A 25,406-nucleotide genomic window follows, 5' to 3' on the forward strand; every position below is an offset into this window, starting at 1 on the left:
AAGTAGAGTAATGATACACATTACCATCAGTATCGAAAACAAATATGACCTTGTGAAAGCTTGATATCAATAACAAAAAAGTGCGTTCAATAGACTACTCCTTTTCTCTTGTTTACTTTCGTAAGGTACGGGAAAAATACGTCATGTATTTATGTGACGTCATGTTGTGACGAAGAGGTATCCTAAAGGGAATCTTATTTCGACGTTTCATTTGAAACAGCAATGATTTTTTTAAAAATCGTCTAAACTCGGCAGGGGAATGGTAATAAAATTATTATTTTGGTTTTGGAGTGATATATGTGGATATATTACCTGCCAAGATAAAATATCACCCTCGCCTAACGGCTCGGGTGATATAAAGTCTTAACAGGTAATATATCCACATATATCACTCCAAAACCAAAATAACATATAATGTGTACGTATAAAATCAGTTTTGAAAATAACAATATACATGTATAAATAAATATTCTTACCACCATTATGTATTTTTGTAGCATTACAAATAAAAAGTGTGAACCAGAGCAAAACCATCTACATCCAAACTTTACAATATCTATGCCTGGTATTTGTTTTTTCTTGCGATAACACATAATCATTTAATCCTAATTATACACGGGTAAACAAAAACAATCATACAAACATACATCAATTTGAAAACGAAATACAACAACTCGTTACGATTTAAAGTTAACAATATAACTGTATATATGCCAACCCCTAGCGTATTGACATTTCAAGAATCAATTGAAAGTTCTGAAATTGCAAAGCGTTGCATGTTGAAATCAATATTTGAAATATTTGTTCGATGGGTCAATGAGAAGATACGAAAATTCAAACGTTCGGCAGATCGATATCGAAAATACTCCATCGATGAATCAGTTTGTGTCTTTTGTTTCCTTTAATTAAAAGAGTAAAACAGAATTTATTTCAAATTAAACTATAAGTTTATATAACATAAATAGTCAGGCATCTAAAATCTGCGGCTTAAAAGCTATGAAACTGTCACTGCCTACCAATATATAAGGCAGGGTTTATTTCTGGGTTTTGTTTTGTAATTTCCTCTTAATAAAATTAAACTGCTTCTGTAACTGAACGTTTTAATCGATTGTGTTTTTTTGTTCCGAAATACTGTTTTAAATGTTTGGTACTTTCTAAATAAATTTTATAACAAAATCAGTTTTAAGTAAAGCATGATCTGTAATCTACGAATATAATATATATGAAAATAGACTATAATAATAATGAAATACTTACATTTTTCTTTACTCCTGATCTATCGAACGTATGCGTCTGAAGCCACTTGTATTTTTGTTTTGAAAATGTATCTCTTATCTGAAATTGAATTCGTACTTCTGTTACATTGATGTTTTATTTTCGACATCAAAGTAACATATATTCTACTTGTTAATAATCACATTTTCATTTTTTGGTTTTGGACATTTTTTTAAATATATATGTTATTTGTTTTGTTTGTTTTTTGTTTTTAGATTTTTAAAAAATGAAAATACATGAACAGGTTATAAAATTGACAGTCTCACAATATAAAAGCTCGCTCGTTTGGGGGGCCGCTTACGAGAAAATATAAGAAAATGAACATTTTGAACACTCAAGAATCTTACACCGAAAGGAGGGAAGTAAAACAAAGAGGTGCATATCAGAACTATCTAGGCTAGATAGTAATAAAATCTACAGCCGGTTGTCAAAGTTTTCTTAAACCATTTACTTGACCCAAAGTCTTTATCGTTTAGCCTAAGCTTTAAATAATATTATAAAATATCAATATAGCTCCTAACAGTAGTCAAAGATAACTTTTTTTTATAAAATTATATATACTGGGTGCAATATCATATTCACTGGCTGGACTGTATTTCCCAAATCTAAAAATAGATTGAGACTCATAGTCAATGACCATACACCGTAGACTTAATAACGCGTGCGCATTAAAAATAATCCTTATGGCATATTTCCCGATTAAAATATTATAACTAGACTATTATAGTTAAAGGTTACGCCGCAATGATGAATATAAACTTGAATTACATTACTTTTGTATCGAAGTCGTTTCACGCCTGACACGTGCGTCTATTTCCCTCGCTTCAACAAAACAGTCAAACGTCAAACGTTGTATCGTTGTACGAATTAGGTTCTATTGTCGTGATTTTATCATTCTTAATCTTTTCATATGATGAAACAATTACTGACTAGTGTTCCATTGAATGTGATGTGATATTCAACGACAGAAAGTCATATTTACCTCGGCTATCACCTCTGTAAATATGTCATCTGATCTGCAAGTGAATCTCACATCATATTCAAGGGCACACTATATATAGTCAATATTAATATAATAATATTTGTTGTATTACTCATCCGGTTATTTTGTTTATTAAATTTAATCAATGCTATAACGTTTTCTCTTTTTCAGAATAAAAATATTTAAACAAACATAACATATATTTTACGTAAACTATTAATATGAAAGTCATTCATAATAAAAATATCGGCGAATTTTTATGAGGTTACCTTCTGGTCCATCAGGCAATGAAATATGAAGATCACCAATCCCTGTCAAAAATATAATTGTGCACATTTAAAAAAAATCATGACGATGTTAGAAAAACTATATAAAGCAATATTTAACACCGTAGAGCAATATATTTAAACATTGATTAATATAATAACACCGACGTACATGTACTATAGGAAAAACATGAATATTTAAGATAACAAGTTCAATATATATATACAAGTTTCTAAAACCTACAATTATCAATTGATAAATACACGTTAACTATAAACATATCCGCTCAAACTTTTCCAATGAAAAATAATAGCAATCATCATTTTATTATAATTTTTTTTCAAGAAATCTTCATCTGGAACTTGTACTTTGCTTAAGCGGATGATGCTAAGTGGAACAAAACCGCCTTGTATGGTCCTTTTTAGCAAAATCAATAATTAATAGATAAAGATACTCTGATAATCATTGCAAATTTGAACTTCATGCCTCATTAATTATTTATTTCCTAACCTGCTTATCCGTATTTGTGTTAAATTAGTTTCCTTGTAGGGCTTAAACTCACAGACCTGGGGTTAAGAGGAAGAAACCTTAATTTACAGGGCAACCCCTTTCCTGTTTTCCCCTGAATTAATTTAACCCATATGTTAAGAAAATTTTATACGAAATTTGATTATTTAACCCCAAATGGGGATCCCCGGGAAACTTTTTAAAAAACAGCAAATATTTTTGGAATAACTGGTCTTTATTTTGGAAGGCTCAACCCCCAGACCCCATCAGGGAAAGCCCCAGAAAACAACGTAATGCTGCTTAAAATGACTAATATAAATTATACTTAATTTATTTCAATTTTGATATCATTTTTTATAATGAAGTTTTTTAAAATTTAGTTTTACTTTTCCCTTAAATTTCTTTAAATGTTCTCACTACATTATTACTAGAATTTCTTTTCTTTCATTTAGAGATGTTTTTTTTTTATTTTTTTAAAAATTACACAAGAAATAAATATGTTTCTCAATAAAATAGAAGTTACATAACTATTAGATATACATAAAGGGAATGTGGACTTAAAGTACTGAAATCAAAGCATATGAATATAAAAACGATTATACGAACAGAGAAGTTATTTAATAAACAAAAACTAAATTTTCAAAAGGGGCATTAAAATTACGGCAAAAAATTTTTTGAGAAAAAAAAAATTAAAAAACTAAAAAACTCAAAAAGGACAATATATTAAATTCCCCGTCCTTTTTTGATTTCTTTACAAGTTTTGTTTGCCGCACATTGTAAAATCACAGAAAAAAGATTAAATTTTTAAAATATATAAAGGAAAAAAGATATGTTAACTGATAAGTTTTTTTTATTTATTTTTTTTATTTAAAAAAGATAAAAACCGATTTTTCCCCCCAAAATTTTTCAAGGACGAAAAGGTGTGTTGTCCCTTAATTTATATTCCTCCGGAATTTTGTTTTTGGGCAACATACAGTTAAAAGACTATTAAATCTAATGTATCAAAAAAAATTATAACCCCAGGGGCCCGAGGGTTCTTTAGTGTAAGTGAATGCATCTTTGGCACAACTTAGTTGGATTAAAGGTTGATTAAACTCACAACTCCTGGATGTACAACTAGATTATGCGGCGCTTTTTAAAATCTGGAAACAGTGATCCCTCGGAAGCATTAATCACAACAAAATTAAAAGAGAATTGTAGACTCGGTTTGATTGAGTCTAAACATAATGAATACGCGCAACATCTCTCACGCCCCCTCGCACCGACTTAAGCGGTACTTAATTTTCAACACTTAATAGTGCTGGCATCAATGATCCCGAAGGACCAGAAAAAAATAACATCACGGAAGTGAAGTACGGGGCAACTTTTTACAGCTGCCACACAGCACTTGACACCCGCTGTTGTGAAGTATAAAAATCTGGAAACATTGATCCCTCGGAAGCATTAATCACAACACAATCACAAGAAAATTGCAGACTCGGTTTAAACCGTAAAATTGCCAGATGAAAGAAGCTTCGTGTGTCATGTAAAGCACGAATAAATAATACGTTGTGACATAATATATATGTAAGCTATATCATGTTTCTCTATTTTAAAATGTGCATTAACGGATGAATCACGTGTGTTGATTTTCAACATGAGTGACTCAAAGCAAAATATAACAATAGCTGACTGCAATGATGGAATATTTAAAGGCTCTTTTATGGCTTTACAAGTTAACAAGCAATAAAGTATACATACCAGAACAACAAAAAAGACCGGAACAAGAAAAGCCCATATCAACCCAGTCTCAGTTGATAACCAGCATCTGGAACAAATTATCATGAAATTATATCATTTACATCGGTAACATTATTTAACCCTAAAAAACTATTATACAATCCTACGCGGGTAACATTTTGATAGGTTTTCCAACTTAGATATAATTTTATATTGTAATTGTTTTATTATTTTTTCTCCCAGACATTACTACGACATGTTTTGAATTTTATATTTATCCATTTCTATTGTTGCAATGTAAATAATATAATCATTTCAGCACCATTATCAGTACAATGTGGTCGCTCGAAGCACTCATTCATAAAAGGCTTCAGTTGAAATTGTTTATTGTTATTATTATCATTATTGAGATAATTTTATTATTGTTATTATTTCTTACAGTTTTTAGTTTTCATGTATAATTTTAGCGACAGGAGGGTGCGAAGATGGACAAGCTAAAACGAAAATCCATATTTGAAAAGAGTTATTGACTTCCTTATTTTGTAATATCAGTCTGTCTTGTCTTTCGGCAATCAAAAACTCAGCTTTGAAGTATGATGCGTAGATATTGACCATGAATACAGTAACTTTTATGGCATTATATTTGTTTAATTTAAAATTATGTCAACAAAATGATATATACTTACGCCTGTTCGGATCCATATCCGTGTAGCTGTGTTACACCCGTAGATATCACAACAATTATAACAGCGATGACTTAAAAATATAAATTTATTGACATTTTTTTTTTTTTTTACTATTAAACTACATGTATAATCAGTTTTTTTGGCTTTTTCATATTACATTAATCACTATGTTTTATTACTTTATTCTACCATCGGGATTAAATTTTTGCTTTATGTAATCTAGTTTATTACTAAATGGTTTTTACAAAAATTTTTTTCTTTTGAAATTTTAGGGAAATATAAAAATTGTACACTCTGAATCGTTCCTGAAGACCGGGGTTTTTACCAAAGGGTTAGCCCCCGGGCTAGGAAAAGGTTTTTTTAAAGAATAGTTTTGTGATTTGATTCATGTGGTAAATGAAATTTATTGATTTTCATTTAATACAATTTTTGAAACCCCACAAATAATAAAAGCAAAGACAGACAAACGCCTGTCAATTATTCGTCCTGAACTGAAAATACAGTTTTTTCAAACAAACAAAAAACATGTAAGATTTACGTACAAAAAATACGATACTCTTTTTTTTTAAAAAATCTAAAATAAAATTAACGTTGCAAAAGCAGTTTTTGATTATCCCCCGAAAAATCCGTCACTGGGGAATAATTAAAAATAGCTCATATTAAACTATTTTTATCCGAAGAGATAGCAGGGGATCGTGGGACAAAAGCAGGTTTTCCCCCACTATTCGGGTGAATAATTTTTTCTTACCCCCCCAGAAAAAGGAGGGAATATTTTGTTGAGGACATTTGTCTCTATTGTTTATCCTGTCGGGGGTTTTTCTGAAAAATCTTGTCTAATAATTTTATTAAACAAATAATAAATGAAGGTTGTAGACAACAAATTGGAAAAATTAAATTTCAGTAACTGTTTTTAAGGCAAAAACAGAACGATTAAATAAGTGGAAAACATTTTCTTAAACTTTGTATAACATAAGAGAATCATGATTGAAAGAAATTTATGAAACTAAAACTAGTCACTAACATCTATAGTTTTCTGTCCCTAAAAGTGAGTTTCATGCTCTTAAGCGTCATTTTCAAGAACAGATGACTAATTTTCTTCTCTGATTTTTAAAATGAATTAATAAAATTTCTAACAAGAGGACTTCCTCAACTTATGATTTTAACTGATATATCATAAATAGAAATATATTACATATATATACTTATGTACCATATGACGCTATCATTAGTGGTATGCCAGGTTTTCTAGAACTTAAAGGTTTTAGAACAGGAAACGAGATGCTGCATCCCTCTGTCAGCATTCCGAAGAAAACGACCAGAAACACAAAATGAAGAAGTACCGCAAAAGCAGTGCAAATGTCCTAAAATTAGTAAAAGCGTTCAAATCTTCAATACATCGTCAAGTTAAAAATGAAATGTTTCTAGCAGAAAATGCGACAAACAAACATTTTATAATGAAACTGGAGTCTTTTACTTAATACAACAAGTAGTTTTTACAAGCTCATATAATGATAATTGTTTATATACATGTATTGTTCAAATGGTTACTGTATATTGCAAGATACAAAATTATCATGTGATTTTCAAATAATGCATAAAGACTTTGTGCTGTTTACAACAAGAAAAACTTTCAAGAGAAGAAATATACTTTTAAAGAACGAAATAAACGAAATAATGTATTTAAAAAGTAAAATATTGTGAAGTAATTTAAGGAAGCAATTTAAGCAATACAAACAGCACTCACAACTCATGTTAATTACATAAATGAGGACAAAGAAAAAGCCTTTACTGCGTTTGTAACAGAGTAGAAATATGGTTATAGCTACTGAAAAATTAGTCATTAGTCGCACATAACATGTTAACTATTAGTTAAGTCTTTAATCTTATTTTCTTTTCCTAAAATCTTAGAACACTTTTTAAGGTTTAATTTCATTGAAACATGTATGGTCATCTGGATGCATGCAGCTTTATAAGTAGAATCGTTATAAGAATGATTTTTAAGTGAACCTATTATTCGTCTGAAAGGAATATATATAATTTTTTTCCTAGAACTTTTTAGTATATTCGTCTTTGGTTAACCTTATAAGATCAAGACTTTACCTTGTTTTCTGTTCTGTTAAATCCGACAAGAAACAGGATATAAGCCACAATTAGCCAAATGGATAAGTTTGTATGAACAATTGTCCGGACCGATTTAACGAACCTGAAAAGGATATTACCTTAAATCTTGAATTTTTGAAAGTGGTCGTATAAATATAGTAAGATCATACGCTCGTAAAATAATCGGCATAGATCGTAAGCTTTCGTGATTATAAAGCTCTTTCTATCTTCAATGTGTCTACGAATGTTTGAATAGACTTGCTAACTAAGCAAATATAAAATACCAAAAGAAAAAGACTAACTGCTGAAAACTAGCAATCTTTTAAATGTGTCAACTACTAGCTTTACACATAATCATAATACTCGGATCGTGACTAATTTGATCACGCTTTAATTCTCTTTAATATTAATTTTTTTCTGTTGTAGATTTTTGTGTTATTGTGTAATTTCAAACCTCCAGAAAAAAGCGTGTATCGCTACACTCAAAACTAGAAAGATCATGGAAACGATGCATCCTATTTTAGATATGACTGATAGAGCCTTGGTGTGATCCTCGTTTATCTGAAAAAATAATGTATTTCAAACAAAATTTAAATGCATAGTTTTTGAAAGTTATTTTTTTTTACTGTTTATATTTGAAAAAAAAAACGAGTAGTCGATTTCAATTGCAACTAATGTTATAACTAGAAGATATAATTCCATTATTTCTTCTTTTTCTAGATTGTATTGCAAAAGAGGAGTGAAAGAAACTTTCTTATTTCCATATTTAACTGATTAACATGAACTGATCAAATGTAAATGCTTGACATGATTGTAACATTGTTTATTTATTTGAAAAGCTTTACGACACACTGGCACTATAAATATGGCATATTACGATATTCTGAATAAACTAAATGCATTTGACATGTGTGCTATAATTTAGGGCAAATGCGAGTACCGTTGTAGTTCCAGTCTCACTTTGTTAGCTCGTAATGGTTAATTATTGGTCTAACACGCGCAACTTTTTACTAAATTAAATATGTCTATATAATTTGTTGTTATCTGCCTGTGAGAAAAATGATTTTTTGTTAAGAATTGATTTTTTTTACATAATATGATAGTTTTGGTAAACAATCTGTTCACTTATGTTACAAGCGGCTCTCTATACATCAGCATAATCAAAACATAACCATTGTTAGATCAACGGTCTTTTTACACGTTGAATTAACATGAATTATAATGATGTGACATGCATACATTTAATGCAAACGTTTTACATACCGGTGACACTGATGGACTCATTAGCAATGCAAAATTAGTTAGATGGTCGCAAACGCAAACAACAACATCTTTGTTCTTGACATCTGTTTTCTGTCGACATCCCTCATCAGACCAATAACCTTGTGACGTTTTGCTTCATAATGCAAGAGAACAATAATACTTCGTTAATGTATTGACTCTCAGCTTATAGGCTACATGGCTTATATTTATTATCGCCGTTATTTAAAGTGTTAAATGTCGTTTTTTCTGAGATTTCGACGTAATGTTAATACAAAATATCCGTTTTATCCTAAATCCAGAACTTAACATAGGGCAAGTGTAAAATCTCTGTTAAACAAAAATCGAAATCTTATAAAAATTACCTTCAAAACGTTTATGAATCCAAGATGGCTTCCATTATGGCCACCAGGTTTATGCAAAACTTATGATTATATTTATCAGTAGATTTAGCTGCTAAGATTTTGCCGTTTTGGGTAAAAAGTAGTTTAAACATTTTAAAGATGATTGTGTATTAATAGCAATGAAAATGTAGCTATTGACAAATTTCTTTTTTCTTGCATATTTGTCAGATACGTCCAAAAAATTTAAAAAGTCTAATACTGTGCGTTATTTCATAAACACTGGCCGCGTCCGTGTGATTTATAACTGCTTATTATTATCAGTATTCGATTTTCAGAACACCATTAACCGTACATTATTTTTACAGAAAAACATTTTTGTTATACACACTTATAATTTTAAAATTCAATGCAACATGACAAAAATACGGATATTTAATTGTCTAAGACTATTAAAGCGACATTATGTTCATTTTTCCTCTATCAAGATCACTTGAATAAGGAATATATTTCAAGAGATTGGCTGATATAATGGTGATTGACCAATTATCACTAATCAAAACATTTTGTAGGATAAAATATTAAAATCCTACCTAAACTGTAAAAGGACTGTCCACTTTTTAAAAATTGAACGCATCAATACATTCTGAACCACATTTAAAGAACTGTCCGTTGCGCAAGTTGTTTGGTGATATTTTTTTCACAGTAAAGTTTGACACAATTATGGTAAAAAGTAAAATTATGTGCACTCACTTTTAACACTTGGATTTGCAATATGTCATTTACATAAAATGTGATTCCTAATAGTAGGGACATATGGAGTTCTAAAAAAGCAGCAAAGATTGCTAAAGTTTTGAATAGCTGCTTAACATTAGTAGGATGAGTTACCTCTTTGGTTCCTTCCAAAAAGAACATCTCGCATTATTAAATGTTTTCTGTAAAGTGAAGAAAATAATAATATTTAATGAACATTTTACAACAATTCAGAATATTTTTTATTATTTATTACTAATAATTGTGTTCTGCTAACGAAAAAGCAATAAAAAAATTATTATAAAAGAAAACTAAAGCACATCTTGAATTTCAAAAGCAGATTGTAAGTTATGGAACTGTTTACTTCTTTTCTGTTCTTTAAACCCACTGGCTGGTAACTTTACCAAACAATCGACCACATCCATGAATGTTATGTAGATGTTTAGCATTTATACACATATACACATGTATTTGGCTATTTGCCGGTAATGACGCATACCTTTTTCCTTTAGCTTAGAGATGTTTACATGTTTAAGTGACTTACAAATGAATTCGACCAATCTTTACGATTAATAGCTAGTTCTATTAAAGAACGGACCAAGGTAGATTATATTCAGAAAAAAAAGCTTTTCAAATATAGGCTGAATGAAACGCAAATAGAAAATGCTTCACTGAAAATTATTCGTACTATTTGGGATATGAAAAAGGTTACTTACATTATACAACTGAAATTTAATTTTAACCGGGCTTGCAAGCTGTCGCTCATGATTGGGATATAATGTAAATGATATAACTGGAGCATTCAGCTGTAGATCCTCGGACCTGTTAAGAAAGCAAGAAAGAGACAAAGTAGTTTCTTTAATAAAAGTATAAATAAGAATTTAAATTTATTTCAAAATTGGGCATAAGATTATTTCTAAATAGATAACTTATGCATACGATTCCAGAACAATGCTATAAAGTCATCGTCGGAACCAACGATATCTATTCCTTTTATACTTTTATACTAATTTCATTTGTTATGCGGTTAATAGCCTGGGTTACCAAGGATGCTTTAAAGTAAGCCTCTAATCACTTTATTCTACCTTTTCTAAACTCTTCCTCCGTTGAATCCGAAAGTACTTTGTCGCGAGTATAGAGCCAGGCCATGCAGTCTGACTAAATTCAAATTGTCTACATATCACAAAAAATCGAGAATGAACAGTTCTAGAAATTGAAGAATGACAACTCTATTTATGGCAGTGTGCATGATGTTACTCTCCCTTCTTACGAAATAGAAGTAAAAATACATTTACAATTTTATGGTTAAATCACTTTGGCAAATACAATAACTTTATTCATAAAATGTTTAATTAATCTTCTTAAATAAATAATAATAATCAATAAAAGTAAACCTACATAGTATTGTTAGTTGATGGTGGAATAATCATTGATAGATTTCTGTACATTATTCCACTAAAAGACTCAACTGTGCCTGCAAAAATAAAACATCATTACACTATTGAAAGTAAAGTTGAATCATTATGTACTGATATTGTGCATATAAGATATTTAAGTAGTAGTGAAAATTATAAAAAGCCATTAAATTATTAATTAAAAGGCAGCTTAAGTAACACGTTTATTCTTTAAGGATATTTCTAGCATGCGTTGGAAGCACAAGCTGAGCCTTAGTTCATATGGCCCTAGCGCTCTCATTTCATCAGGATAAACTACTATTTGTTCAAAAGCGATCAGATGACAAGACTTCTTGCTGCTATTGACTAAAAAGAAAAAAAATAGCGGATCATGATTTATATAAATCCATATAAAAAACCTTCATTTTAACATATTACATTTATTTATAGATTTTCAAATGCGAATGTATGTTTGCATGTGTGTGTGTGTGTGTGTGTGTTTGTGTGTGTGTGCGTGCATCCGTGCGTGCGTGCGTGTGTGAGTTTTTTTTTTGTGTATGTGTTTAGTAATAGTTGTTTTTTTTTGTTTTGTTTTTTATTTGTTTTTTTTTCTTTTAATTTTTAATTTCGATGATCTTGACAGTTCTTGTCCATACCTCGGCAATCAGCTTTCCAAATTTTAGTCAATAATAATTTCTTTGCAAGTAATTGACTATATATTCTACATGATAAGACTTTAAACACTTCGGGTTATTTGAGACCTCAATTTCCGTAACAAAGTAAAAAAATACATTTACATGACTTTACAAAGAATAAACACGTGATCATAATGTTCAACAACAATCGCATTGTTTTTCGCAAGCATTGTTTTATAATAAAGTGTTACGTACTATCACAGTCAATTTCCAGCCTATCCTTTCTTGATCTAGCCCAATCAGGGATACCTTCATTTTCACGCTTGGGGAAATTAAAAGCATTCTTAGAAAATTGCACTGATCCCATATTTAAATCTGAAAAATAATACGAAATTAGTTAATGCGTTTGTACCTTATAAATCATCCCAATAATAGGAAAACTCCAAGTGCATATTGATTATCTATGATTCTAAAATCCTTCTTAGGATCTAAAATTAAATAAGAAGTTCTAATGGAGGAAGATAAAGCTCTTTGTTACATAGAAATTTTAGGAAATGGAATTGGACGCAGTCCAATTTTTGAGTCTACCCAAAACAATTGTATTTAGTTAAACCTTTTGTCCTCTAGTAGAAGTACATTATTTTTTTCTAGTATCCGCCATGCAGAAAAGAGAACATTCAAATATTGTTACTCGGATAGAATTTACTCACATAAATTTTCTGTAACTTTGAAAATAGGTTTATTTCTAATTTACTTAAAAGGCGTACATAAATTTGGCTTTGATATTTTAACAGTAACATTTTTGGACGTTGTCAAGATCTTCTCCACAAAACGATCTGTTGTCTTCAGAATACTGTCCGCCCCGGAACCTGTCTATATAAAACAAATCATGATCAGAACACTGTCCGCCCTGGAACCTGTCTATATAAAAACAAACCATTAGCAGAACAATGACGGTCTTTGAACCTCTCCAAAAAGATTATACCATAATAAGAATGTTGTGCGCCCCAGACCTGCCGTTTAATTAATCAAACTAACCATAATCATACCAATGCCTGCTCTGAAACCTTTCTAAATAAAACATGCCATATAATCCGAAAAATGTGTGCCCCGGAACATGGATAAAATCATTCTTTATAAAAAAATACTAATATTATTCTTAGAGTGATACATTTACTGCTATCACTAACTTATGTGTTATAAAAAATATAAACGTTTCTAAACTGGATTGAAGACGACCCATAAGAAAAATCAGATTAACTACATGTACCATTATTATCAGTCAATTCGTTTCGAAAAGGAATACATGTAAAGTAAGTAAAAAAGGACTATCACAGATTGATAATAATGCATTCATTAACTAGTAGTTTAGGAGGGTTTTTTTGCAATATCTATTTAGTATTTTTCAAACACTCAAACAGTGTAAAATGTTAGTTGTTTATTTAAAAAGCGAACCCTTAGATAAACGAAATTGCAAAATGTTGTCACATAGTGAAATTGCATTTGGGTGGGCTCATCAAAAAAGTCATTTTCTTTCTCATTTTTAATCTCTTTTTGTATCTTTTCAAAAATAGAAAAATGTTAGCGCAAGTTACACTACTGACCGGCTCACAAACTCGTCAGCTTTTCAAATACTACTATGATTAATATATTTAAAATTTCTTTGAAAAATTGAAAAAAATAATGATTGCATATTTTCAGTGCAAGATAATCCGTCACACAAATTAAGTATGGCAATGAACTAGAAGTTAACTTATTGAATGTACAATCCCATTTAAAAATAGGATAAGTCGTTTAAACAAATTTAGGGGGGGGGGACGCCACCAGTTGCATTAAATTACCTTATTTATAATCGTCTTCCATGTCTGTGTGGTACTTTCGTCAAGAATATTGTTAACTGTTTGTATATATGACTGAAACGCAGAAATGTTGCATTATAATTTACAAAACTTTGCAAAACTATTTTTCTGATGCTTTTATTTTGTTTGATATAAAAATGAGTACAGTTTTAAAGTTAATTGTTACTTATCTAAACATCAAAATCCTATCATCATACTCTGTTTTTCCGGCAGACAAGAGTGTCGTTCTATAGGCAGTAGCTATAACACTGCATTACATATATATACCAAAGCGCTAAAGTTAAAGGTCCTATAGGGGATCTGGTATACAAATATTTACATATTAAGATACATATCTTACCTATACTCTACGATATTTCCGGCAGACAAGAGAGTCGGTGTATAGACAGGAGCTATAACACTGCATTACATATATATTTCTGCAAAAGCGCTAAAGTTAAAGGTCCTATGGGGGATCTAGTATACTTTTATATCTAGTATATATTTTATTCGGTGGGAGATACTGTGTTCTCAGTAACAAGATGATTTTATTTATATCGAGCAAATTTGGATAAAATTGTGAGTATTTTCTTTAAATTACGCATAGATTTAATGTCTAGTTAAGCAAAATGTGATGAATGATATTAACTTGACATAAGACAAAATAGGAATAATGAAGGTTTAAGAATTTTGATGTAGAAGTTAAAAATAGCATGTTTGCAGACGATGCAACTATAATATTAAAATGGTAAAACCAAACAGCTTTGGAGAAACTATGGACATATTTGAACAATTTTCCTTTATTTTTGGTCTTAAACGTAATTGCAATAAATGTACAGTTCTAAGAATAGGTTCACTTAGAAATCAACATGATTCAATATATTGTAGAAAAAATACACAAACATAATTTGGACCTCCGAATGTGCAAAAACATTAGGCATTACTTTCCATTCAAAATGTGATTTAATAACCAAACTAAATTACAAAAATAAATTAAAACCAATTAAAAGCAGACATAAATAGATGGAGGGCAAGACGTTTAACAACAATTGGCAATATATCAATCTTAAAATCCTTAATTATTTCAAAACTAACCTTAATAAAATCTGTTCTTCCGAGTCCACCAGAAGAAATTATGAAAACAATTACACAAACTGTTTTGAATTTATATGGCACTCAAAAAGAGACAGATTTATAAATATGATAGACATGGCAATTTTTATTCAAGCTGGATCAAAAAAATATTTGATGAAAATAACCATGGATTGTGGACAGAGATAAAAACGAAAAATTTACAAAAATTTGGTGGAATCGACTTATTTAAAAGTAATTTAAACACAAATGATATACAGAAATTAAAAGTCGAAAATACTTTCTTTAAAGTATAACTACTGTCATGGAGTAAAAATAATTTTAATAAAAATCCACAAAATCTATTAGACGAAATAATATGGCATAATTCACACATAAAAAAATAATGGATCTTTATTTCTTTTTCCAAACTGGAAATGTCGAAATATCAATACAATAACGGATATTTTTAACACTGAAACAAAACAATTTAAAACCTTCGACCAGCTGAAAATTACTTTTGACATTCCTGATACAGAAATATTTAATTTTATAAATTAATTTCAGCAATAACCAAAAAATGGAAACTACAACAAATTAATCAAACTTCAACGCCTAAAAAAATAAGCCTTTTTGGGGCGTCCGTGGCCGAGTGGTTTAGGTCGTTGACTTCAAACCACTTGCCCCTCACCGCTGTGGGTTCGAGTCCCGACAGGGACTTTGGATTCTTTCATGTGAGGAAGCTATCCAGCTAGCTTACGGAACGTCGGTGGTTCTACTCAGGTGCCCTTTCGTGCCTGAAATAATGCACGGAAGGGCACCTGAGGTCTTCCTCCACCAGTAAAGCTGGAACGTCGCGATATGACCTATACTGTGTCGATGTGACGTAAAACCCAAGAAACAAACAAACAAATAAGCACTTTCGATATCATAGAAAAAAACAAACAAGTCCAATATCAGTAAAAAGTTAATACAGATTCAAAATAAAAAAAGACAGTGTAAAAATAAAAAAAATCGCTAAATGAAATGGGAAGAACGATTTCCGCAAAAAGAATTTCAATGGCAAAATATTTCCGAAAATGTTTTTGTTTATTGCAAAGATAATATTTTACAAAGCTTTCAATATACTTTTTTACACAGGAATATTGCAACAAACAAATTTCTCCTTCAATGTAAATTAACCGAATCTAGTCTGTATGATTTTTTCTGTATGTATGTTGAAAGTATAGAAACTGTACAAATATCCTGGATTAATTTATTCAAATGGCTTAATGAAATAGCAATAAATGTTACGTACGACAATTTTACATCTTTCTTTCATGCTAAAGATATGAAAACATCGAATGTTTTTCTCTTTTCAAAATATTACATTTATACCAGTAAATTAAAGAAACAAACTCCATATATAAGTATCTTCAAATTTTTTTAAACAGATTAAAAAATGAAAGATTTATTGCGTTAAAAAATGATACATTAGAAGAATTTGAAAATTCCTGGATAAATCATATTCAGTTGTTTGATATCTAAATAGTACATGCAGAGGAAAATACTACCAAAGCAGTTTATTTACTCTTTTTGCCCCTTTTCTTGTGTAATTGTGTAAATGAATGAACCTCTTAACTTTAAAATGTCTAATACATTCTGATAGGATAATTGGATCAAAAACCAACACAAATTAAGTATCAAAACATGTTTCTGATATAATACCCGACTAAAAACATAGCAAAACAAACTTATTTTTTAATTATCTACATATCAATGTGAATGATAAAGTTATCATGGTTTGTATTCTTGTATTTTTTTCTTAAATAAACGGGCCTTAAACGTGGTTCCAAAATGAAAGATATTAACTTGACTTCGCAGGCAAATGACAATTTACTGAAAGACAAAATCGGGCCTTCACATGCCAGAATAAAACTAAAAATGTTCGATATGATCTAATCAAATATCAGCTTGGTTAAGAATAATGCATTTCATAATTATTATGACTAATATAGTGGTTTCATTTTCGTTTCTAAATAATGTCTTGAGGTGATAAAATTAACTTACATCTGTTATATTTTCAAGGCGTGTTGAATTGACCGGGAAAACATCTGTTATCAGTTCAAGTATATCAATAGCAGTTGCTATATCTCCGATCAGAAGTGTGTTATTCTCGTTGGTATCTGATGTAGCATTTGATAGGTTGTCCAAAATCTCATTAATAAACACCTGATCTAGATTCTTTTTGTCCTCAATCAGCTTTGATACAAGAAACAACAAAGATTTTAACACTCAAAATATTTGAAAGACAACTTTTTACAATGAAGTGGATCAAAATCAATCTTATGTTATCTAAAAGTGCCTGTGTCACTTAAAGAAAACCAAGAATAAAAATCTCCTCATTTCTTACCTTTCTGTAAATCTGTACAATTGAAGATCTGGTGCAGTTGTAAACAGGGTCCTGATAGGCTCCACTTTCGTTACAGTACTTTGATATAAACACTGTAAAATAATTGAATACTTTACTATTGTAGGCTTATAATCAACTTGCTCATGGTTGGTCTTAGGCTAAAAAATGTACATGTTTTTCTACACTTTCATTGCCAGTAAGTCTATACAACATGATCGATTTTCCTAATGGTGTTAATGTTTTCCTTTATCCTAACCATGTCAGAATTAGATGCTTCGGTTGAAAATATCAAATGTGATAATAAGTATTCTGGTTTATTACTTAATGATTTTTATCAATGGTTTCTACTTCTCCTCGTATACCTATATTGGAATCATAATCAGAAACAACCTACTTTGCTAACATATTTTTTATAACATTCTTGTAAATGTTTTGAATGTTTGAATTCGCTAAAGTTATTGCCAGATTGCCGGAAGACTTAAATTACGATAGTTGTTCGTATACATGCACTGTTTTAATAATTGACGAATAAGTTTGATAATTACTATAAAACTTTACACTGAATATGCCCTTGCTTTTGTCATGTTATGATTGTATTTCTTTTACGTGTTTTGCTGTTACAGTACCTGGACAATCTGCTTTGGTACAAAAGGTACCATGTATATCTTCAAAGTGAAATTAAGCATACAATTTCCTTTTAAGACAAAATACACCCCAGTTTTTGATGGACAGCACACACGAAAACGAATATATTTCTAAAGAAAATCAAATCGTCATGGCAATATACTTACTCAGTCTGTATATTTTTAATGATATACTGATGTGTATCATCATAACATAATATTAACACAAAAGTGAGACACATTTAATCATCACCATCCTCACCGTTATTTTCGTAGGTGTCTTTAACATAATTGTATGAAGCATTTTACCAAATCTTAAAGAAAGTACCTCTGACAAATGTGGTATGTGTCGTTTCTAAGTTGAGAATTAGGTTTTATCATTACACCCTTAAATTTGAAATTGACCTTCAGCAACCGTTTATGACTCACACAAGTTATCATTTTATAAAATTTGACTGCCAATCTTTCAGAGCTTTGCGTTTTATCATTTGCATTTCATATTTATTTTTTATTCCATTTTCATTTATTGTTCCTTTGTAGCTGTCTTTTTCGTCTTCAGATTAAGAAACAAATATCTAAAGCTTTTCATTATTTTTTATTATTTTGTACAATTTTCAAATATTTCCAATCAATCAATTTATGTTCAGTCGCCATTGTAATGCTCAATCTTTTGAAATATACAACTTATTTATCTCAGCTTGACAGTGGGAAAATAGCATACTGTAACTTTAACATTAACTGCATTTTTATAAAGGCGGCTGCTAGCCAACACATTTAAACATTTCCATGTATTTTGGAACTTTTTACCCATCATACCTAACATTGCGGTGCATGACATTTTGTCAAATATGACAATTGGTCGAATATGACAGTTCGTGGACACTATGAGTACGACAACTGATCGAAAATAATTTGTAACACTACGGCGACTAATCGAAAATAAATTTTAATCCTGCAACACTTGAAATCAACCTACCATGCAAGGCGCGCTTGATTAGATAATTATATTGGTAAGTAAATATGAATAATGATCAGCTTTGTCAAAACTACCGTTAACTATGATACATATGGGAAAAATAACAAAAATATTTAGGTGAATTGTTTAACAAAAAAATATGTAATTCCATAACAGAGATTCCATGGATTTCCTTCAAGGAATTGCGTATACTCGTACATGTAATATAAGATATTGACTGTAAGAGTCACATATGCTGGGTTTTTACCATACCGCTCCTACCTTAAGTTGACAGCTGCACCATAACAGCATGAAATAACGCAATATAACATGAAATATTTTATAAGCTAAGTAATACCTTCATTGGTCATATTCAGTGAGTGATTTTTGGCCCAAAGATTTGGGATATCTTTACGACTACTAGCGTAAAAGATTTGAATATGTCCTACTTTAATAGATACATATTCAAGTGGCCAACGACTGAAAATCCACAATCTACCGTGAAGTTCGATCTGAATCTTTTCTATCTGAAAATGTAAACAAAAATCAAACATTTATAAAAGTTGCATTAACACTCCATAATATATTACCATTTAATTTTTTATTGTACGACATATATGTTTAAAGAAAAAATCTTCACAAGGATCAGTACAACAAGTGCTCTAACCATTTCCACTCTAAATATCTTGAAGGGAGTCGTCCATATTTCAATTTGGACGAAAGCTTTTATCATTTTTAGGGGAAATTCAAAAAAACTGACTGAATTGCGGACATGTCCAAACGGCAGTGATGTGTCACCTGATCTTGGCTAATATTGGTGGTATGTGTATAAGATATTGTCGATAGCAGGCTAAGGGTTGCAATGAATATTCAACGTAACTTTTGAAATGTTTCATGATAAGTATATGTAATTATATACAACAGAGGGAAATGAATACCTCTTGGTTTACTATTTAAAGTAAATTTCTGTCTGAATGTATCCTTGCGTGGAGTTGTGCGTGTACGTGCGCGCGCGTGTGTGCGTGTGCGCGCGCGTGTGTGCGTTGGTGAGTGTGTGTGTATGTGTGTGTGAGGGGGTAAGTGGATGTGATTGCATGCGTGCATTCATGTGGGCATACGTACGTGTATTAATTTTTTGTGCATGTATGCATGTTAGGAACGGTGTGCACCTGATGCAAAAGGATGATTAAAAGTCAGCTTTTGACAGATACTACTACAATCTTCTTTGCATAGTAAGAAAACAGAAAGTAAGTTCAATACCCCTCGCATCTACGGCGCTCTCCAATATAACTCTTTCACCCAAAACATTACAACAGATATGTTTTTCACCCATACGCTACTTTGTCTAAACTTTTGCAATTAAAACATTAATGTTTTGGTTAGGTAAAATACAACTGAACAATTATTAAAACAATTCTTCTTCATAAGTTTTTTTTTTAAAACAAATCATAACATACATACCGGTCGAATATCTCGGGCAGAAACGTTGAATGTATCTACATCACCATTCTTAAATGTTCCATTAAGTTGTATTCTTGGTGTTTCTCCCTTCGCTCCAAACAAAGTTATGTAAACGGTAGGAAGTGCATTTAAGAAAAACTTAGACCCAGTTTTAGTACTAATGATGTAATTTATACCTAGTAAAACAAAATGGTTTTCATAATTATCTTGAAGCAGCCAAACTATTTTAAGTTATTTACTACAAATAAACAATATTATGTCATATTTCTAAAAGTACGATAATTTTGTAAAACTAAGTTATCGGTAAATACAGCAATACATACTTGTGTTTATTTAATAAGAAGTTAGAAATGGATACATGTACATTTTATCGTAAACTTATAAATGGTTTGTTTTGTTTGGTTTTACATCGCACTCACATAATTTAGGCCACATGGCGCAAAGGTGACAAGGTGATAAACAAAAAATTAAGCTGCATGCATCCAATAACAACATTTCTTGAGAAAAAATTGTGCCATTGCGCCACAAAATCTCCGTTGCGTAATAAAGTTATACCAGTTCAAAAAATAAATGAACAGCAAAAATTCGGTACACGGTTCACTAGGTCGTATAATAGTGCATGGTGATATTGTTGTTATAATATGCACTGCTACGTTCTATTTTTCGGAAGATGAAATAGTAAAAGCCACTCAGAAAACAATAAACGATTTATACAGTTTAAAGGATTAAAAAGGAACGACCCATTAATTGTAGTGCTAAGTAACTAAATAACGTAAATGATATTTTTTCTGTTTTTTGTTTGTACCGATTTGTTCACTTCGATGTTTTGTTTAAGTTAAGTCGTATTTTGAAGCGGAGCATACGCATAACAATTTTTGTAGACTAATTCTAGTGATTAAGGTTTAAAATGCGATGCATGAGCTTCAATGAGCATAGTACGCAAAAATGGATACCGCCAGCAATCATACTCAACACTGTGGAGGTATGATGACCTCTCCAATAATGGTCAGTAAATATGAATGACGATCAACTTGGTCAAAACTACTGTTAACTATGAAACATAAGGGAAAAATCAAACAGTTTGATTGAACTGTTTCGCAGAAGAATATCTTACTTCATTATTTATACAAAATATTTGGACACATTTTAGTTTGAAGTTAGCTTTGATAATGGATAATAAACAAGATTTTTAATGAGTTCACATAATAGCCGAAAATTAAGTTTTGATGGTTAAATGTATAAACGTTTTAAACATTTTAAATATCGTATAAAATATTTTCGCTAATTCATACTTTATCTATTTTGTAAGTGGGGATATGGAACAGCATAGTTTTTTCAAATCATAAAATACATGATATAAAATTATAGAAAAATCAGTAGTTACTTATCAAAACGCAATGCCATAATAATAATATATGTATAATCAGCTATGAAAATTTCTGACAAGTTAAAAATCATATGCCTTAGTATAAACAGTTGTAAAGATATATAACTCAAACAGTTATTCAGGGATTATATAATCATATAAATATCAAAATAAGTTAAAACGAATCTATGATACTGCCTGAAAAATCGCAATATTTGATTTTTAAAATGAATGTTATTACACTTTGTCGCAGCAGTTTGTATAAGTAATTAAAAGTCACCATGACGGTCATCCATTTAGCATTAACGTTACAAACCTGTGATTTGATGTGATTTCAAGTGATCTTTCATTTTTAAAATGAATATTATTACATTTTGTCGCAGCAGTTTGTATAAGTAATTAAAATCTCACCATGACAGTCATCCATTTAGCATTAACGTTACCGTGATTATTTGTGATTTCAAGTGCTCTTTGATTTTTAAAATGAATATTATTACACTTTGTCGCAGCAGTGTATATAAGTAATTAAACCTCACCGTGACGGTTATCCATTGAGCATTAACGTTACAAACCTGTGATTTGACAGGACTTGGAGTGATACGAAAAGACGTCAAATGGATGTACATTTTGAACTGAATAACGTTTCAAACGCCTAATATTTCGTAAAATATTTCGCTAATTTAAACTTTATCTATGTTTTAAGTCGGGATAGTGAATAGCATAGTCTTTTTAAAAATACTTAATACATGATATTAAAATAAAAAAAAATCATTAGTCACTTCAAGTATAGCGTCTTTGAAATTTTATTTAGTGCAGAATAATTAAATAAATGACAAAATAATCTTACGATTATCATCTGCTGAAGCCGAAGTTGTTGTTGTCAGAATATATATGATTCCTAACAAAACTGTATTCACAAATGGCGTTGGAATTATCTTAAACATTGTATACAGGCATGTAATCCGAATTTATCACATTAGTAGATGGCTAGCTTTCCCCGAATGCCTTTATAGCACTGCTGATAAACTGTATATCGTCATATCAAGGCTAACCAACATTATTTGTTTCATGTAACCCTATACATCTGCACAGCTTTTTATTTATGCACGTTTGTAACGTCGCTTATTATTGGATCATCGTGACGTTTAAATAAACTGTTAACTCGGCTGCTATCAATTTATGCAGTAATATTTTTTTCTCTTATAAAGGAGTTTGCTGTATTATAAACTATTCAAAAAGATAAGATTCTTGACGGCCCGTTTGTAAACGACCATATAACACGTGAAAAATCGTTATAATTAATATTGAAGATCTGTTGGTAAATATATGTGTAAATTATTTATAGTTAATATAAAGATTTGTGTAAAAAAGATAGTTTTACAAATACCTATTCCGAGACGCTGAACATAAACTGTATATACAAGGCAATTTAAGATATCAATTTATTTAAGATTTTATACTTGTACAATATACAGTGAAAACCCTATTTTAGAGATAAAGGCCGATTCTTTAGCCTACAAACAATTAATGGGACCTCGACAAGAGATCTCTATTCAATGATTCCGCTGCAATCATGTTAATTGCGACGAACTAATATTTTATTCATAATTAAATAATGTTGAAAAACAATTAAAGAAAATATTAATTGTTTTAATTAGTTGACTAAATAAGCTGGAGAATCCAGGTACAGATCCTACGACTCTACACTAATTCTTTGTTTTCCAAACGGCTTCAAACAAGCGTGAATAACTACAAGAGTATTTGTTGCTGGTGCTTCCATTATTGTTAATGCAAGAAATCAAACTAAAATTATTCTGAATCGTGGACGTACACTGCGTGTCAAGAGTTATGTTGCTGTTTCTTTCTTTAATATGTTGTTGTTGCTCTTGCTTTGTTGTTGTTGCTGTTTTCTTTTTTAGCTCAGAGATTTTATATTTAAGTACTATATCCATAATATAAAGCTTTTAATGTTAATTACTACTTACTCCTTTCATTACAAGAGAAACAGATAATGTAGTAATGTTAAAATGATCCTGCATTTAAGTGTATTTTTCGCATTGTTTAAAATATTTTCGAACAAATCATTTAAAATCTAAATGACATAAAAATAAAAATAGATCCTGTATTGTATGAGGAATCTTCTTTGCGCAGAGAAATAATGATTGCGAAACAATTATACAAAACATTAATTTTATTAAATTATATAAAGATAATTGCAGGCACTGCAAACATTTTAAATTTGATTAAACGATAACCTTCTAGGACCCTACTTAACTACCTGTAATACTTTGAGGAGGAAATTGGTTCATTAATACAAATGATGCACATGTTAGATAATAACTAAGATTATCTTTTTAAGGTTTAGGATGACAAAATATGCGGAAATATCTACTTTTACGTGTGAATATTTTTTAGCGATGAAAGGATGATTTTTGTAATAATCAGATTGCATCACCTTTAACTTTAATGTTGTAGTAAAACGCTATTAACCGCCTCAATTCATTGTTTTCTTTAGCGAGGATTCAACAGTCCTTCTCCCCACCCGATCATGGTTTATTATCTGCTACCAGAGCTACATTACTAGTACTCTTACTGGTACTGCAGTACGTACTGAAGTGAATTGCAAGTACTGGTACTGATACTGAATTACTCTTACAAAATGTTGCTACTACTTATACTGGTTCTGCATTACTGTCCTAAAAAGTGGTACTGTTACTGCATTACCATGCAGTTCTTTAGGTTTTAATGAAAATGTTATAAATGTTTCTCAAAAATAGGAGCTGTAAATCCTATGTATTATTTATCCATACATAATTTACTGCAATATTGTTTCAAATGTTAACATTGTATTCATCACATGAAGAAGCACCAACGAATTGAAGTACAATAAAATTGCGATAAAGAGGCTAAATAAATCTTTACCGTAAGATATGCTTATAACAATTCTTTATTACTTTGTATTTACTTGCACAAATGAGCAAGATAAAAACTAATTAATTGCTTCTATTCAAAATAACCCCATTTTAAGTGATATTGTTAGCACAATAAAAAGTTATAATTTACTTTGGTATAAATTGAACAGAGGTGTGAAGGTATGAAATGCAACAAAAGACTGTTTTAAATGAATGTTGATTGCATTGTATGACAGCTGACTGGTTACATAACAATAAGATATAACATGAATATGATATGTTCTTAATATTGTTTTTAAAAAGTACTTTAAATCATGAAAAGTTATAAAATGTAATGTTAACTTTAAAGTAAATGTTATTTTTTGCTGAATAATGATTGCATTTTTTTTTAAATTAAACTATACATGCTCTTTTGACACTGTGCATTTATTCAAACTTTGATGAATTCATAAAAGTAATGGTACTGATACTTAATTTACTTCCCCCAAAAAAGTACTGGTACTGCAGTACCAAGCTAAAATCTAGTAGTGGTACTGGTAATGGTACTGCATAAATTGGTATTTACTGGTACTGGTACTTAAGTAATACATCCTTAGTACTGATGCAGTTCTGTCTGTTACTAGCACATATTTATTAGCCTTATTAAGCTACTACTAGCATGAACATAATGAGCCTTTCTTACTATTGTATGATCCTATGACTTGTACTAACAAAAGAAGCGATGAAATTAGCAAATGAAATAAGAGTCAAGTTCAAGTGCATTGGAGACAACAAAGAAAGAAAGTTTCGAGTTTTAGTCAAATGGTAAGTAGCTCACGAACATTTTAGTTGGCATCATTATGTTCACATTTAATAGTGATACTCGATTT

General features: G+C 30.3%; 2 protein-coding genes and 1 long non-coding RNA gene across 3 annotated transcripts; all 3 read right to left on the minus strand.

Moving 5' to 3' along the window:
* Positions 1 to 428: 428 nt before the first annotated feature.
* Positions 429 to 2,951, minus strand: LOC132747242 (uncharacterized). Its single transcript, XR_009628102.1, has 3 exons — positions 2,527 to 2,951; positions 1,258 to 1,335; positions 429 to 899 (listed from the first exon to the last, which is right to left on the minus strand). It is a non-coding gene; the product is annotated as an uncharacterized LOC132747242 (long non-coding RNA).
* A 1,601-nt stretch (positions 2,952 to 4,552) lies between these two features.
* Positions 4,553 to 10,066, minus strand: LOC132747245 (latrophilin-like protein LAT-2). Its single transcript, XM_060736570.1, has 7 exons — positions 10,026 to 10,066; positions 8,800 to 8,932; positions 7,991 to 8,097; positions 7,537 to 7,639; positions 6,647 to 6,797; positions 5,437 to 5,506; positions 4,553 to 4,838 (listed from the first exon to the last, which is right to left on the minus strand). The coding sequence occupies exons 2-7, from the start codon at positions 8,818 to 8,820 to the stop codon at positions 4,553 to 4,555; spliced, it is 738 nt and encodes a 245-aa protein (XP_060592553.1). The 5' UTR covers positions 8,821 to 8,932; positions 10,026 to 10,066.
* A 492-nt stretch (positions 10,067 to 10,558) lies between these two features.
* On the minus strand, positions 10,559 to 24,322 carry LOC132747246 (uncharacterized). Its single transcript, XM_060736571.1, has 10 exons — positions 22,473 to 24,322; positions 20,260 to 20,435; positions 19,157 to 19,325; positions 17,221 to 17,312; positions 16,878 to 17,069; positions 13,761 to 13,832; positions 12,687 to 12,792; positions 12,175 to 12,294; positions 11,289 to 11,364; positions 10,559 to 10,712 (listed from the first exon to the last, which is right to left on the minus strand). The coding sequence occupies exons 1-10, from the start codon at positions 22,567 to 22,569 to the stop codon at positions 10,559 to 10,561; spliced, it is 1,254 nt and encodes a 417-aa protein (XP_060592554.1). The 5' UTR covers positions 22,570 to 24,322.
* Between the last annotated feature and the right edge of the window lie 1,084 nt (positions 24,323 to 25,406).

This window comes from Ruditapes philippinarum, unplaced genomic scaffold (genome assembly GCF_026571515.1).
Source record: "Ruditapes philippinarum isolate M1 unplaced genomic scaffold, ASM2657151v2 ctg7_1_1_1_1, whole genome shotgun sequence".
In the NCBI taxonomy this organism is placed as follows: domain Eukaryota; kingdom Metazoa; phylum Mollusca; class Bivalvia; order Venerida; family Veneridae; genus Ruditapes; species Ruditapes philippinarum.